This window comes from Protopterus annectens, chromosome 2.part2 (assembly GCF_019279795.1).
Source record: "Protopterus annectens isolate FY-2018-M chromosome 2.part2, PAN1.0, whole genome shotgun sequence".
Lineage (NCBI taxonomy): Eukaryota > Metazoa > Chordata > Ceratodontiformes > Protopteridae > Protopterus > Protopterus annectens.
The window spans coordinates 581844095-581861409 of NC_056730.1; the positions used below are offsets into that span (position 1 = coordinate 581844095).

At 39.2% G+C, this 17315-nt stretch overlaps 1 protein-coding gene across 1 annotated transcript in view; it reads left to right on the top strand.

Moving 5' to 3' along the window:
* RAB11FIP5 (RAB11 family interacting protein 5) overlaps nucleotides 1–16722 on the top strand; it is a 2272349-nt gene extending 2255627 nt beyond the window's left edge. Inside the window, exon 6 of the mRNA XM_044064038.1 lies at nucleotides 9359–16722. Coding sequence (XP_043919973.1) covers nucleotides 9359–9580 — 222 coding nt within the window. The 3' untranslated portion in view covers nucleotides 9581–16722. The remainder of the gene's footprint in view (nucleotides 1–9358) is intronic.
* Nucleotides 16723–17315: the final 593 nt, after the last annotated feature.

Sequence of the window (17315 nt, forward strand, 5' to 3'; positions counted from 1 at the left end):
AGAGGGGGGAATAACAATAGATGCCGCCCTAGGGGCAGAGGGGGTCCACAGAATCAGGGTAGCAGGGAGCCTCTCTCTGATAAACCCTTCCAGCATCCCTGAGGTGTTGCCCGACTGTCCACCTTTGGAGGCAGTCAGGGGAAGATTGTCGCTGTACCCAACAGCTTGGCGTTCCCTTTCTCAAGACAAATGGGTACAGTCGATCATATCTGAGGGTTACAATATCCCTTTCCAGAGATATCCCGTTCCTCATCAATCCCTTCCAGACGTTTCACCCGGTCTAAGGGAATTGGCAAAGCTGGAGGTATCAAAGCTCCTAGCAAAAGGAGCCATCCAACTAGTGCCAGCAGACCAAGTAGGATCTGGAATCTACTCGAGATTCTTTTTGGTCCCCAAAAAGACGGGAGATTGGAGACCAATTTTAGACCTCAGCAAACTAAACAAGTTTGTCAAGAAGGCAAGGTTCCGGATGGTCATGCTTCAGTCCATTCTACCCTTTTTGGGCAAGGACAACTGGATGTGCTCTAAAAATTCACAGGCGCTCCAGAAGGTTTCTCCGCTTTCGGCTGGGGACCAGTCATTTTCAATTCAGAGCCCTGCCCTTTGGCCTCACTACAGCCCCCAGTGTGTTCACCAAATGCATGGCAGTGGTCACGGCTCACCTGAGACGTCAAGGATTCCAGGTGTTTCCGTATCTAGACGACTGGCTCCTCTCTGCCACCACCAGGCATCAACTTCTCAAGGCCAGGGACTACACTCTTCACATCTGCAACCAGTTAGGGATCTCTATAAACTTTGAAAAATCTTCATTGTCTCCTTGCCAATCTATTACCTTTATAGGCGCAGAATTAGACACTGTCGGGATGTCAGCAAGACTTGCAAACCAAAGAATTCTGGACATCCAAAAGTATGTTCGGATCATACTACTCAGCAAAAAGATCAAGGCCAGATTTGTCCTGAAGGGGCTAGGTCTTATGGCTGCGGCCATCGTACTGCTTCCTTTAGCTCGCTTCCACATGCGTATTCTGCAGTGGATGTTGTTCACCCAGTGGTCATTCCAGCAGCTTCCCATGCGCCACGAGATCTTCGTGACGCAATCCTGCAAGAGTCACCTAACCTGGTGGATGTCTTCTCCACAACTCCATCAGGGCTGACTGTTTGTTCCCCCAGTTCCGGTTGCCACAGTCACTTCGGATGCCTCTCTGATCAGGTGGGGGGGGGCATTATCAGGGCAGGATGGTCCACGGAACTTGGCAACCCATAGAATACCATCTGCACATAAATGTCCTAGAGATGAGAGCTGTGCTTTTAACGTTGCAAGCCCTCAGCGACTTTCTTCCTTTAGGGACTATTGCAGTTCAGACAGACAACATGTCCGTAGTCTGGTATATCAACAAACAGGGCGGGACCAAGTCCTATCCACTGTGTCGAGAAGCTCTCAGACTTTGGCAATGGGCAATCTCCTCTCATCGGTTTCCGATAGCAACGCATATCCCTGGGAAATCCAACCTCTTAGCGGACAGACTGAGCAGAGCTATTCTCATGCCACACGAGTGGTCTCTCAAACAATCAGTAGTGGACGAGATTTTTCAGAAGTGGGGCGTCCCTTGCTGCGACCTTTTTGCTACACCCCAAAACAGCAAATGCCCAGACTTCTTCTCCCTCTTTCCACTACCAGGCCATCCCCCCAGAGACGCTCTAACCCAGGATTGGCCTCGGGGACTTCTTTATGCTTTTCCTCCATTCCCGCTGATACCTCAAGTGATTCAGAAAGCTACCGTCTTGAGAGCCAAATTGATTCTCATTGCCCCTTACTGGCCTCAACAAATTTGGTTTCCGTCTCTACATCGTCATCTCTTGGTTCAGCCTTGGCATCTGGATCCAATTCCAGATCTTCTGACCCACCATTCGGGTCATCTGCACCAGGCCATTCATTCTCTCAACCTCACTGCTTGGTTGCTCCACTTCCTTCCTTAGCCAGGCTTCCTATGATTTCTAATCCCGTGCGAGATATCATAGTAGCTTCTCTAAAGTCCTCTACCAGAAGGATTTATGCTAGTAAATGGCAGCGTTTTTCCTTCTGGGCAAAGTCCAGAGACATAGATCCCTTTACTGCTCCAGTGCAGTCAGTCTTGGACTTCCTAGCTGAGATTTTTCAATCGTGCTCTTCCTCCTCGACAGTTAAGGTTCAGCTGGCAGCGATCTCAAATTTTCATGTTGGCTTAGCGGATCAAAACATAATGTCTCACAAGCTTTGCAAAGCCTTTCTTAGAGGGATCTTTCTGCTGAAACCCCCAGTCAAAGATCCCCCTCCGGAATGGGACCTAAATTTAATGCTGGCATCCTTGATTCTGCCCCCCTTTGAACCAGGCTGCTACATGCTCATTGAAATTTCTTTCCTGGAAGACAATTTTTCTGGTTGCTGTTACTTCAGCCAGGAGGGTGTCTGAACTTCACGCTCTCTGTGTCCGTCCCCCATACTTGGTTTTCCACAAAGATAGAGTGTCTTTAAGAACTAATCCATTTTTTTTGCCCAAGGTTGCTTCCCAGACGAATATTAACCAATCTATTGAATTGCCATTTTTTTTCCCTAATTATTCTGACAGAGCGGAACAGAAACTTCATTGTTTGGATGTCCATCACCAACTCGGATATTATTTGGACAGAACTAAACAATTCAGAAAATCTGATCAACTGTTTCTTTCTTATGCAGAAAACAGGAAGGGTCTTCCGGTCTCCAAGGTGACCTTATCCAGATGGCTGTCTTCTATCATTTCTCATGTTTATCTCCTTAGGGGCAAGCAACTGCCCTCAAAACCAAACGCACATTCTACCAGGCGCCTAGCCACTTCCACAGCATTTCAGGATAGGCTGCCTATTGACACCATTTGTGCGGCAGCCACTTGGGCCACTCCTCCCACATTTGTCTCTCATTATAAATTGGACTTGGCCTCCAGGGACAGGGCTAAGTTTGGTTCCACAGTTCTCAAGAGTCTGTTCCATTGAGCCACCCAGGATAGAGGTGCTAGGGACGCGGTCCCATCCAGCAAGAATGAAGGCGAGTTTGACAACTTAACATTAAGAAGTTATGTACCTACCATAACGTTCCATGTTAGTTGTCTTCTATCGCCTTCTTTCTTGCGTCCCTCTCTCCTTCCCCCTAGCCTGGACAGACCTTGAAGTTGTACTCTTCACTGGGTACAGTTCATTCTCTCTATGGACCCCCAGTAGGAAGTGTCACTAGTCTCTAGTGGTTATTTGCTTTGTTTCTTTCCACATTTAGTTCCTCCTCTTCCTTTCTAGGAAGAAGGTTTATGGCAGGGTTTTTTCATAGCTACCAAACGAGATCTGGGGTAGTAACACCTTGCATCATGGGATATAGGGTTGCCTCGAGGTGGTAAAATTAGCTCTCGAGCTTAGCAAGTGCCGAGTCGGAGCCGAGGATCGGCTCCGAACCCATCCAGCAAGAAAGAAGGCGAGAGAAGACAACTAACATGGAACGTTATGGTAGGTACATAACTTCTTATTCATTACCATCCAGTCTGAATGGATTTTCAAACTCACTAAAAACGTGAAAAATCACATTACTTTGTGGAATAGTGCCAGAAGCAGTCCCAGGAATGCCATGCAGATGAAAAACACCATCACTGGATCCGCTAAGTGAAGAAGCAGCTCTATCTTTGTTTCCCACAGCCAATTGGCTAAGCAACCATTGTACTGATGTCAAGAAGCTACTAGCAATGCTGCTCTATAGCTGAACGCCTATTCCTTGATTACCCTGGCAACGAGAAAAACCCTCTCGGATAGCCGCAACAGTACTGTCCATAATGGACTCAGTAGACAACGACGACTTGTCTAACACAGAATGGGTGGTTAAATTCAATAAACAGTCCTGTGTAAACTCACTTTCTGCCATAATGCTGCCCAAATGCCTCCAAAATCACACCACAATGACACAGCAACTCCAAAGAACAGTATAAAACTGGAAAAATAGCAGCAATACACAGACCAGAAAGGAACTGGACCACAATTCTTTTTAAGCTTTCGTTCATTTAATAAAACACCACGAACTTCGTCAGAATTAATGCAAAAACCATAAAACCACCCTTTAAATACTTCACGTGCAAAAAGCATCCAATAACAAAGTAATACCAATAAATTATTTAAATTACCACTTCTTTGTCATAGTGATTTAAAAGTCCAGGTACCAATACTGAATGAAATAAAAATACTAATACATAAAAGGAAAAAATGAAATAAAATGAATAACACTAAATATTCCTACTAAAGAAAATTATTTGTCATGAAACACTAGTCTTTTTAAAGACCATGTCAAAACCTTTGTAACTGAAGAAAACTATGCCATTTGGTTTCCCTTTTATATTGATCTGTAACCCCCAATTTTCCTGAAGCATTTATATTGTCATCAGGCTGTAGTGCACCAGTTCAGTGGAGACTTCTAGAGCTGACAATTTTTGAGGCTATAAGTCACTGTGGATCAGTCTGTGCTAGTGCACAGTACTACATTTCTTGAGCCCACACCTTCCATCACTTGATAGGAGAGCTAATCTCTACCCACTCAGTTGTATTTCTCCTTGCTGGTTGTCCATATCCCAAGTCCTGTTGTAGAATCTGGATTACCAGGACATAATTGGATGTCCTGTCAGTACACCAGTGAGCCAGACAGTTGTGCTATCATTCCACAATGCACTCTACAATTTTATTTATTACAGCAGTGCTTTTGAGTCATCCTTAATCTCTCTATTTTATGACTTTTAATAAGGTTATCCTTTTCTGCGTCACTGTGATCGTAGGCATGTTTTAAAATGCAAGACTTATCACTTTAGAGCCCCTCATTCGTAATGACTTTTAAAGTAATCCTATATTTTTTTAAGTCCCATCTTTTGCACACAGCCTCTCACTACCCCTGATGACGTGGCCTTGTTGAAATGCCCATAGCTCTTCTTTCATCCATTTTTTACATAAAGGCATACATACAGTAATAGTGGTAATGAGGATGTCATCATGCTTTGGAACTGTGAGCATTACATCACTTGCCTTACCCGTTTTCTTTTTTTTTTTTTTTCTTCTTTTTCCCAAAAAAAATCAGTGTGCAAAGGACCTACGTGACAGATTGCTGGCAGAAGATTCTACCTGAGGCTGCTATGTGACTGATGCCATACACACATACACTTTGTTTGCCAGCTCCAGTTGCATGGCATTTGATTTCTATGGGGGGGTCACAGCAAAACTAGTAGTACAGACCATTCTTTTTGTCTGTCAGCAGTTGTCAGCTGAGCAAAGCCATCCATTTCCTGCCTCCAGTGGGTAGATTGTCTTATAAACAGATCACTAAATTATTAAATAGCCAGTGTCACATATAAATGCCTTGCACCTGCACTGATTAAAGTAGCCCTCAAATTATTTCTTCAGATATTTGGCAAATGAGTTTGTATTACAGGTGTAATGGAGTTATCCAGATATTTTGTGCTTTCCTAGGTTAAATATTCTACAAACTTTTCACATGATGTTTCAAAATCTTTGTGGATCGCATATGGTTTACAATATCATGAAGTGATACTGTAATCCTTCATTCCTCACCAGCTGAGTTACTCAGGACGACATGTTAGAGAGAGTCACCACAGTAGCAGCTCTTGATAGGGGTTCAGGCACCTAGGCAGCGAGACATTTCCTTTTGGTACATTTGACTTGGGACACATGGCTGAAGTGACATTCAGCTGCAGAGAAATATGGCTGTTTGCAAATTCCCTTTGGGCAAACAGAAGCACACACTGCCATGCTCACAGCTTTAATAACCAAATGCATGGTGACAGAAGAAACAATGAGTGTTGTGCTCAGTGTAGAGTACATACTTATGTAACTACAACATGTAGAAGTGTGCTACAGCATGGAGTAAATCCTGCAGGCTACTGTAGTCACATTAATGCTCCAGTTTGTGTTTTAGGTAATGTTCCCTAGACATTGTAAAGGGAGTAGTGCTCTACACACACTGACTATAAATGCACAGCCCATTGTGCACTGCATTTTTACTGCCACTGACATGCCCTCCGGCGAGCCTGCTGCTGATGCTTGCATATTGCCTGCTGACTCATGTTGCCTTGGGGACCATGGACATTGTTTTCCCCCTGTGCATTTGGTTATTGAAGTGGGCATGGCAACATATTCTTCTCTTTGCCCACAGGGAATTTGCAAACAGCCATATTTCTCTGCAGCTGAATGTCACTTCAGCCATGTGTCCCCAGTCACATGTACCACAGGGAAATGTCTCACTGCCTAGATGCCTGAACCCGAAAGATTGTTTATCAACTCAGACTTTTACAGAGAAGGAATCTGCAAGTTACAGGGGAGAAACTGATTCAACTATTTCAGAAACAACCCCAGGATGTTTAGTAAAAGTACTTCTGCAAGAAGAATGGTCATAAATAGGTATTGTACAAAGGTTCTGCTGGAGCCAAAAAAGAATTACCAGATACTGGGATGTCTATCAAGAGGGTTCAGGCATCTAGGCAGTGAGGCATTTCCCTGTGATACACGTGACTGGGGACACATGGCTGAAGTGACATTCAGCTGCAGAGAAATATGGCTGTTTGCAAATTCCCTGTGGGCAAAGAGAAGAATATGTTGCCATGCCCACAACTTCAGTAACCAAATGCACAGGGGGAAAACAATGTCCATGGTCCCCAAGGCAACATGAGACAGCAGGCAATATGCAGGCATCAGCAGCAGGCTCGCCAGAGGGCATGTCAGTGGCAGTAAAAATGCAGTGTACAATGGGCTGTGCATTTATAGTCGGTGTGTGTAGAGCACTACTCCCTTTACAATGTCTACGGAACATTACCTAAAACACAGACTGGAGCATTCATGTGACTACAGTAGCCTGCAGGATTTACTCCATGCTGTAGCACACTTCTACATGTTGTAGTTACATAAGTATGTACTCTACACTGAGCACAACACTCATTGTTTCTTCTGTCACCATGCATTTGGTTATTAAAGCTGTGAGCATGGCAGTGTGTGCTTCTGTTTGCCCACAAGGAATTTGCAAACAGCCATATTTCTCTGTAGCTGAATGTCACTTCAGCCATGTGTCCCAAGTCAAATGTACCAAAGGGAAATGTCTCGCTGCCTAGGAGCCTGAACCCAAATCTTTCACTTTACCAACAGCCAAATTCAGGTAAGTGCACTTCCTATTTAACATTGAAGGATCTGATGCTTATTGTCATGTACAACCTATTAGCAGTGCTTTGTAAGTGATTACTAAGGTTATTTAGATTCTCCAAGATTTCATGCTAACACCTTTGAGATAACCCCTCCTGAAAATATGCTAACTCAAAAAATTCTTAAGATTGATGCTTTTAAAATAAACATACATCTACTAAGATTCCTCCTTGTAACTGACTGCATGCCAGACACCTTTATGTGCCTGTTTGTGCAAGTAATGCGTACTTGTTTCCACTTGTGGACTGAGTATCTTGCTTTATAATCTTCTGTCTTTAAAAATAGAAGTGATGCAGTTGAGCAGACCTGCCACAATCGAATTAACTGAGCTATCGAAACATACATTTGTACTCAGTCACACATCTCATTGCTGCATTTGTTTTTTTTTTTGTTTGTTTTTTATAAATACAACAGGGACTCCTCACAGGTCCTCGTCTCTTCACCCAGACTGGTTACTTGTTGACTTGCTAGTTCCTCGCCTTTAAAAAGGTCGAAAGCATCAGACTGCTGCTGAGGCAAAAGTAATGAACAAGTACTTCTCACAGAATGTTAATACAGTTAACAGTTGTACTTTCTTCTGTGGCATTGCAACCTTCAGTTCAAATATTTGTGATTTAGCGGACTCAAAGTGAAAGTACTTGGATATTACACAGAAGTGTTTCATTAAGTTCAAGAGAACACACGCAGGCGACCCTAGCAACTTTCCCTGAAGTCTTCCACTCATGAGATAGGGCTGCTGCTACATATTTGATATTAAATCCTTTCCCAAATGTTTGTATGTGTGACGTCAGATTATTATCCCACCGGACTGCCACCAATTAATGTGACATCTAGATAATATCCCACTGGACTACCAACAAATATTGTTAAGTAACTAAGGAATTTCAGTCCTTACTGCTGACTCCACTGTGACTGTCACTTAAGCAGGAGTAACATTTCATAATTTTCCCCTAAGAGCACAACAGGAACACGCTCTATAGCATGGAACTGGACTGGATACTTCCGTCCACCCCAATGTAACTCCTTATTACACATTTCAGAACAGTGTGTCCCAGTTTATGACCTCTGATACATTCACACTTAAATTAAATCTCACACATCCAAACACTTCTGGGAAAGCCTGACACAGATTTCCAGATGTATCCTTTCCCCAAAATAATATGGTAATGTTACCGCCAATCAGAGTGTCTTCATGTCCTTCTAAAAGAGTGTCCAGTTATGAAAATTAAATATTAAAACCAATAGAAGCAAATGGCTTAAGCAGACAGGCTTTTGGAATGGCCCTGGGAATTATCAAAGCAAGTATAAGCACTCTCAAATCACTAAAGAAAAACACTGATTGACCAGCCACAATGTAAGGTGATAAAAATATTTAATATTGAGCAAAATGATCAAAAATATAAAACAGTAATTTCCAATAAACAAACAGAACTCAATAACCAGGAAAATGAAATCAGTACTGTAAGATAGAGATCCAACATTCAGTAAAAACTCTAACTGATCAAATTAATTATAATTTCTTAACTAACTAAAGAACACTGTCCCTTATCTAAATTAAATTACTACAACAGGGCAAAGGCAGGCTTACAGTTCTTGATGAGTCCTTTTTGGGTGTCCTCTGCACAGTGCATCTGTGATCAACTGTAACTGACAACAGCAGGCTCTTTTATAGACTAGTCTGTCAGCTTTTCCAGTTCTCATTTTCATTTCATACTTTTAAATTCAAACAGCAGCTGTTTACTAAAAGTTCCTTCCAGTCTTTCAGCTTCTGACAGTAACACAGAGCAACTGTCAACATTCCAATGACATCATTTGCTGAATCTGAGAAAGTTTGCCTTTAGAATCTCTCTTCACAAATATGCACATTTAGAAATGTAACAGTACACTGTTGAAGTCTTTAAAACATTCTGTTCAAACATCATAATTCAACATGTAAGAACTTATTTACAATATCATAGCTAGTCATGCTGGCATAATAATACACAGGTTAATCTGAAATTGTATGCAAAAACTCTGCTAGCACACATAACAGTGTCTAATTTCGTCACAGTATAGTACTTGGATCTGTTTTTATTATTAAAATATTTAATGTGAATTGTTTTGTACCATTCTAATGCAGGACACTGCGGTGCTGGACCATGCAGCAAAGTATTACCATCTAACACATGATGAACTAATCCAGAAGTTGATGCTGAGTGAAGAAGAGTTGAAAAATAAGCAGACCCGCATCCATGACCTGGAAGACTACATTGACACACTCCTTGTCCGCATCATAGAACAGACCCCTGGTATCCTGCAAGTAGGCAGTGAGCCAACTGCCAACAAAATGCCCAGAAAATAATCCTGATAAAAAAGCATGTACACTGCATATTAAAATATTCCATTTTTTGGGATGGCCTTTCTTTTTTTTTATATTGCCCTAAAATGAACACTTGTTCAAATATTTTCTGTAACAGGGATGAGTACTTTTTGAAGACTCATGGTATTCTAGAATATACTACTATCTTCATGTTATATTACAACTATTGTCAGAATTGTTTGTGTACTAAAACTAAAGCTGCAGTGTGCCTTGTGTTTCAGTAGAATTTCTATTCAGGTTTGGTGGGGCTGAAGAGAATCAGCACTTTTTTTTTTTTTTTTTTTACAACTGCTGTGATTCCACTTTTTAAAATTCTGTTAACTGGAAGAGAGGTATGCCACAAACAGCTGGAATACAATTTGTTTAATAAAAAAAGCGCATTGTTAGTGAAGTCTGTTGGAAACTGCCCAAATTCCAGGTGGCCACACTGCTTTCTGTTGTAACACAGTGTGTGTTATAAACTGCCTAGCAGTGAGTACTAATATAATTACATTTGCCTTGGTAAAGCAGTTTATATATTGTATATTCCAGAGTCAGCATCCTTTATTTAGCTTAGCTGAAATCTGCACCTAGTGTACTACTTATTTGTTCTCCTCTTTGTAGAGCATGACTGCTCATAGCAAAATAGTCATCTTTATGGTTTGTTTCTTCAAGGTGCTGTCTTTCTACATACATACATACTACCTTACACCAAAAATGAAAATTTTCCAAAGTTTGCATTATTTGCAATTTTTGTTACAAAATTTATAATGTACAGTTCAGTGAGATTCTCAGAGTTCAGGGTGACTTTTTGTAATAGTTTTAGAATGACACTAATAAGCCATGGTTCTGTGTTTATTAAATACATTGAGTTGTTAAAGGAGAAAGCTGCATATTTAAGTTTCCCATTGCTGTTCAGTGTTAAATGACAAGAATGCCATTCATTTTTTACTGAGGAGTAGCATCAGTCTGTAGTTGTGCAAGTACTGTGATTTTGTTGTTCATTGCCTGCTTATGTTGGGTGTATGTTGTTTTGACTATGAAATAGATCAGTCAAGAGAAACATATTACTGCAGTCACAAGTAAAGAATGTCCACTTAAAATGTTTTACTTTTATTATATTCTAAAACAAAATGCTTAATAGCCTGTCCCCCAACAGGATTCCTATTAATCTGTAAACTACCAGATTAAAAAAAAATACTCAAAAATGTTAAAGTGCAGTGACAAAATAGATTTTACTAAAATATAGTTACAGTTAATAGTACTCCAGACGTGGCTGTTGACTATTTCTAGGTGCTTCACATGTTCCAGTTTATTTTTTAATCCTAAATGTAAACTATTTTTTTCTAGGCCCACTGGAGTACCAGTGCTTTGCCTACTTTCTTTCTAAAAGTCATGCTTTCACACTCAGTGACTGATGCATTTTTTATTTTAATTTATAGAAAGTTGTTTTAGACAGTGTAACTTGGCTGTTTTGCAGTTGAATGTGCTGCAGGGACAGACTGGGTCTGATTAGTACTCTCCTTTATTCTTTGGAACAGTGTAGCATCTTTGTGAAAAAGCAGATGTCTTTGTGATGTGTTACGGAGCTGTCAAAATGTCTGTACTTTTCAGTAGTATGGACTGATTAATCAGTCTCTTACCTGTTTTAGTTCCGGCTTCTGCACAGTGTAGTGTCACAACTGAAGTGAGTTCATTGGGTTTTTAGACTCTGTTTTTCAATGTACATGGTATTTTATCACTGAGGTAATTTTTTAAGATATTACCTCGTCCTGTCTATTGTGGTGTTAGATGGCCACAGTTGTCTCTTTGCAGTTTCTTTACCATACGCCAAAGTAGGGATGGGACATTATAGTCAGCAGGCATATCACCGAGTGTTTTTCTTGTAGGGTAAAGTACACTGAGCTATATATACTGTGTTTCATTTGCCTATGAATGAAAACATGCTTGCTTGAAAAGCAGTTACTAATACACAGTTTTAGCATAATAGACTGTATATTTGTTGGGTCATTGTTTTCATTAGCTAATTTGCCCATCTGCAAGGTAATGGTTTGTATAACCAAATTCTGTGTATATAAAAATTTTAAGATAATGCATTATATACTGTGATGTACAGCATATTGTAGGGTACTGAACATATTTCCAGAAGATGGTCAATTGATTTAAGATATCTAGATTTTGTTAGTGTTGTCTGATTTATTTTGGTTTTGTTGTGACTGGAGTTATGTTCAAAATGTGCATTTTTTTTTCTTTTTTTGCAGCCTTTCTTGCGGCATATTGGAAGTACTATTGATTCCATCCACATAGAAGCATATGAAATTTGTTCAATATTATCTTCTTTGGTATGCAATATAGTAGCCTCATTTGTCAGGGTTACAGGACAACCCCATGGATTTTTCATTTTAATGTAAATACCAAAGAAACTTGGGCTGTAAACACACTGCAGATTTTCCTTCCACAATTTCTGTTCAGGTTCCTCCACGGTCTTCTATTCTACAGTATACAAACTTGTTTTCAACATTTGATGTAGCCATAGTTGCATATTATTTTGGTAATCAGTTGTTAATATTTTTATCACTATATAATCAGATAAGACTGAAAACCATAAAAATTAAAAATGTAAAACGGCTTACCAACTCTGAAAGCCAGGCTTCATTTTTAATTTCTAGCGACTTGAGCAGAAGGAGCTGCAGACTCTGGAAGCAGATTCCACTTGCTGTGCTCTTCTGTATTCATGCCATCAAGCCAAGTATGTTTAGGAGGTATAATTTCAGGAAAAATAGTATTCACTGTGACATTGGTATTATTTTTAAGGAGGTCTCAAAAATCTGCTTTTTTTATTGACGGGCTTCAGTAAGTAACTACAGGAATTCTTTATTTAAAAAATAATAATAATATGCACAGATTCCTGCATACTGCAGCTTCAGAAAGACAAAACTGAATTGCAGAGCACTCAGAAGTACAAAGACCTAAACGACTGTTCTGTATGAAGTTTTGTAAAAGTTTAAGTACTCTTTCTACCATCACAACAATTAGCATGATGTATCCAGTGTTCTTGTATACTCGTTGTGAAATGGCTGTTTGCCATTTCACATTTGGTTTGCTTTTACATTACGTGATATTCTGTATGTGCAGCTGTTTGTTTTGTTTTGCTCTGGTAGCTCACAGCAAAAAGTTTTTTTCAGAGCCGTAACTACTTGTCTTCGTTCAGTGAGAACTAATGTTGCTGAGTCATGTTCATTTTACATTGTAACTGCTAAGTAGTCAAGCGTTTACATCAGTTTATTAGCAATTGGAGAAGTTTGAATAAAACTTGATAGCTAAGAATAAATATTATAGGTCTTTATTGTATGTGGAAGGTAAAAATGGATATTGTTTCATCTGTATTGTACACTGAAAACAGTGTTGTGCATCTTTTAAGTTAATCTTGTATTTATTTAATGTAAAGCAGTAAATGTACACACACAGCCAGATTCACTGCACTTGTGGAGGAAGATTAATTTTTCCATGGAAAGAGCTGTTTATCCAGAATGGTGGTACATATGCAACTAGTGTAGTATATTGATCTTGTTGATCAGTGTCTACATGCTTTGAATGCACAGTCTGTATGCTTTGTGCCAAATAAATCTTACTGCTGTTTTTCTACCTAGGACGTTTTGCTGTTTTTACAAAATAACTTGCAGCATAAGAACACTTCCATTAAAATCATACAATATTAGGTACTTAAATATATGCAGAAGACCACCTACTACAAATAAAAAAAAAAGAACAGACTTGTACATATATAGTACAAAGGTAGAAAAGCATTACAATGTTCAGTTAATGAGAAAAGATGTACTTATATCCTTAAATCAACTACATTACCATGATTTGTTTAAAACTGAGTATATCAGAGAATATGTAGGTATACACTGCCAAAATAATGTATTTATTTCCCAGAAATGTCAAAAATAAACTGGAAACACATGCTTACTGTATGTGTAGATCTCATAGATTTACCAAAACAATGATAAATGTTTTGAAATTTCTTTGAGTAGAAGTGACTTTTTTGGCCACAAAATCCTTTTGTTCAGAAGCATCATTATTTTTATTCTCAACTGTGACAATTTTTGGCCAGCACTGCACTGGCATTTGCATTAAACAGTTTCTGAACTGCCATACCACTGCAATGGAGTACCACTGCAGCTCCATTTTGAAATGTCCAGGCCCGTCCTTTCCTTTTTTCTTTTCTTTTCAGCTCCTCACAGCTGACCATCAACTGCACCTAGTTCCTGTCCTCATCCACTGAGTTTAAAGAACCTAATATAACCACTAGGCTACACCCAACCCATGACCAGGGCTGGTGAGGAGACTGAGGAACCTGGAGCAGAGCTGTTACCTTTTATGATGGGGAAATACACACCCAGAATCCTCCCTTCGCACTGAGATTGCTAACTCTGAGATGCATCCTTCACAGATTTTAACCAGAATAAACTTTTATCCATTGGCCAAGGAGCTCCAAAAACAAAGATGCCATTCAGATGGTAGTTAATGGGGTAATTATGCCTCTCAAAGGGATTTACTTAGGTGGCAGGTTAACACAATTGAGGAAAGGGACTGTAGACTGCATATGAAAAAATGTGAAATTTTAGATCATTTTTCAGAAATGCTGGTGTTATAATGAAGTTATGGCACTATGTCTTTTTTCATTTAATTATTTTAAATTCTTATGCATCTTTAATTGAGAATTGTTTTTAAAGTCATAAGAGTTCTGCTTAGTCTTTGAAATTTTTGGAACAGTTACTGGGACAACCCAGTTATGCAGATTGATGTATTGTCATTCTCACTGCTGGTATACATGGTGAAATGGCAATTCCTTTAGGAATGGTCATCAGCAGTAATTAAACAAGTTGCTTCTTACAGAAAGTATAGTTTTTTCCTTTTCTTTACTGGCACCATTGTCACCTCTGTCTGCCTGAATTGCTAACCTTAATTGGTTTTGCAAAGTGTTCCATCAGGATTTGTTACTGTGGAACACTAGTAGCACATCATTCAGTGTCTTCAAAATTCTAAAGAAAACAATGTGTTTGCCCATTATTAATCATCCTAAGGTATTCTGTTCCATTCATGGCTTGAATTAGAATGTTTTCATGCAAGTATGATAATGCTGTATTTCTTTACTTAAGATTTTTCTAGGTATTACAGCAACTGTAGGTGGTATACAGGCTGGTCACAGTGACTTAAAGTATACTTAATACACCCTTCTGTGTATTTTTTTGGCATTTCAGGGTATGCTAGGTGATAGCATAATCATGTTGAGATTGTGCTTGGTAATTAGAGTGACCTTGAATGAGAAGGTGAGAAAACTGCTTCAGTTACTGGGCACTGCTGAGAAATGTGAACTAGAACTGTACTGATTTCACAGTGTATTTCTCGTAAAAGAGCAGATCTATGAATCTGTGAAATTTTTTAAATCACTTGCACTGCTTAAGAAGTGAGAGCTGAAATTCAGTACTGAAAAAACTCTGTTACTAATTACACTGCCTTGTTAATGTAAGCAAACTAAAATACTGAATAAGCCAAGTTACAAGGTTCACCTTGAAGCCAACACTGGAACATTTTGCAAAGATTAACAGTGACCTTATTGGTAGCCTGTAACATTTGCTTGTAGACCTTTCCACTTATTACATCTTGTCTCTTAAATGATTAAAGGCTAATTAATTCAACATAGGTGTCTGCTAGGCTAATGACCACTAAGGCCTCTGTACGTTTAGTCATGCAACTCAAATGTGTCCCACAGTTATTGTTTTGGGTTAACATTATTATATCATATGGTTATTGCTACAGCTATGAGTATATTAACATCTTGGCAGTGAAATCTTGCAGTCTGCTCTTCAGCATTATTGAAAAGCATTGCTTATGCCTGTAAAATGGGTTTGTTTACAGTTTTAAGTGGTAAAGGTTTGTAGGAAACTTCAAACGTTTAATGCATATGTTATTGCAAAAAAAAGTGTCTTGTTGCATACCATTGAACAAAGTTAAGGTTGATGTTTATCAACATTTTTTCAGTAATAGGAGCAATTATTCTGTGTTGAAAAATAGTCTTTATCTAATAGAGTTCTCATGTTTCTAAACATACTCTACATATAATGTGAGATGAAACACAAAAGGGTGGTTGAAGTGTTTTCAGCCATTGAAAGCTCTGAAGTAAATTGGTAGATCAGATTGGGATCTGATTTTCTCACTGACATAAACATAACCCCTGGCATATATATTTTATTTACTTAAGTCATTTAAATATTGGTGTGATTGGAGGGTTAATGTTGGTGATAAATCTCTGTTGTGAACAGTATTACAAAATGTAACATGAGGTGCTTGTTTTGTTGAGGACGTTGTGACAAAATACATAAAGGAAACGGGAAAGTAAGATTTGTACCAGATGTGTTTGCCATTTTGGTTTTGTCTCGCCTTGGCATGTACAGATCAGTGTTCATAACCTTTATTTACATAGACTTGGACCACATCATTGTCTCCTTTGATAACTTATGGATAGTTTCACAACAGCCAGAGACCAGTGATCACAGACTCATTTTAATAGGTCAGGGTGTAGCTGGACGTCTGACAAAAATGTGGATGACTACCCAGCTGGTACTGCAATGAACAACACAGACTTAAACTACAGTAATGCTGCAAGTTGTACTGCACAAGAACAAACTAAAATAGTAATGTCTGCATCTTGAGGCTACATGGACATTATGAATTCCCATAGAGTTTCACACATTCAGCATCACTGCTTCCTGCAAAAAATAATGCAACTGCTTTCCATGCTGCAGCAGTTGCACAGTAGTGGCTGTTGTAGCCTGCTGTTTGGATGGTAAGCTAGTAACAGGAAGAGTGAGAGGAAAGAAGTCAAACAAAAATGAGAGCATGTCATTTGAAAAGTCTTGTGTATTATCTGCAATGTAAATTGTTTACTTATTTTTAATTGTGGTTGGGTTTGCTTAATTCTGTTACAGTTTCTGTACCTGAAGTTTATATGAAGAGATTTGCTGTGCTTTACTTAATCATATTTTATCTTTTTGTATAAATGCAGTTAACTTACAAATGGCTGTTTATGTATTTTAAGCACTTTCAAATCACAAATAAAGGTTAATGTATGACAAAAATTTGTGTGGAAACATTTTGCTTTTAGAAACCATCTTTCAGATGCAGTTAGGGATTAAACTTGGTGCATGCACATGTGAGAGAAATGTTTGATGCTATAGCTATGTGTTCACACTTGAGTATGAGCATTTGTATTTGGGGTGTATTTCTCAGTTATCATGGAATAAAGTAAAACCCCAAAGACCCCTTGTAGGTAAACTGGTGATGTTGAAACAGAGGCCACTGTTGCAGCCTAAACTATATGAGTCCTATCCCCCCACCCACCCCCAGTGCAGTGTCCAGCTTCACAAAGCTAAGGGTATATTCCTTTTCTGGTAGGGAATTTCATTCAGATATTATATGTGGATGGTTTTACTTCAGGAGTTTCTTCACAGTCTGAGGAATCTGATTCTGAGAAAAGTATATCATCAGATTTGCCCGCTGAAGTGATTTCCTTCACTAACACTTTATATAAGATTGAAGAGGTTTTTCAGTGGACCATAATGAGGGTCATGTGGCACAAAAATGTATTATGATTTGTTACAGTTTGAGATGCCTAAAGCTGCAGATATCCCTCCTGCCATACCTGTATTGGAGAATGTTTTCCCCACTGCTT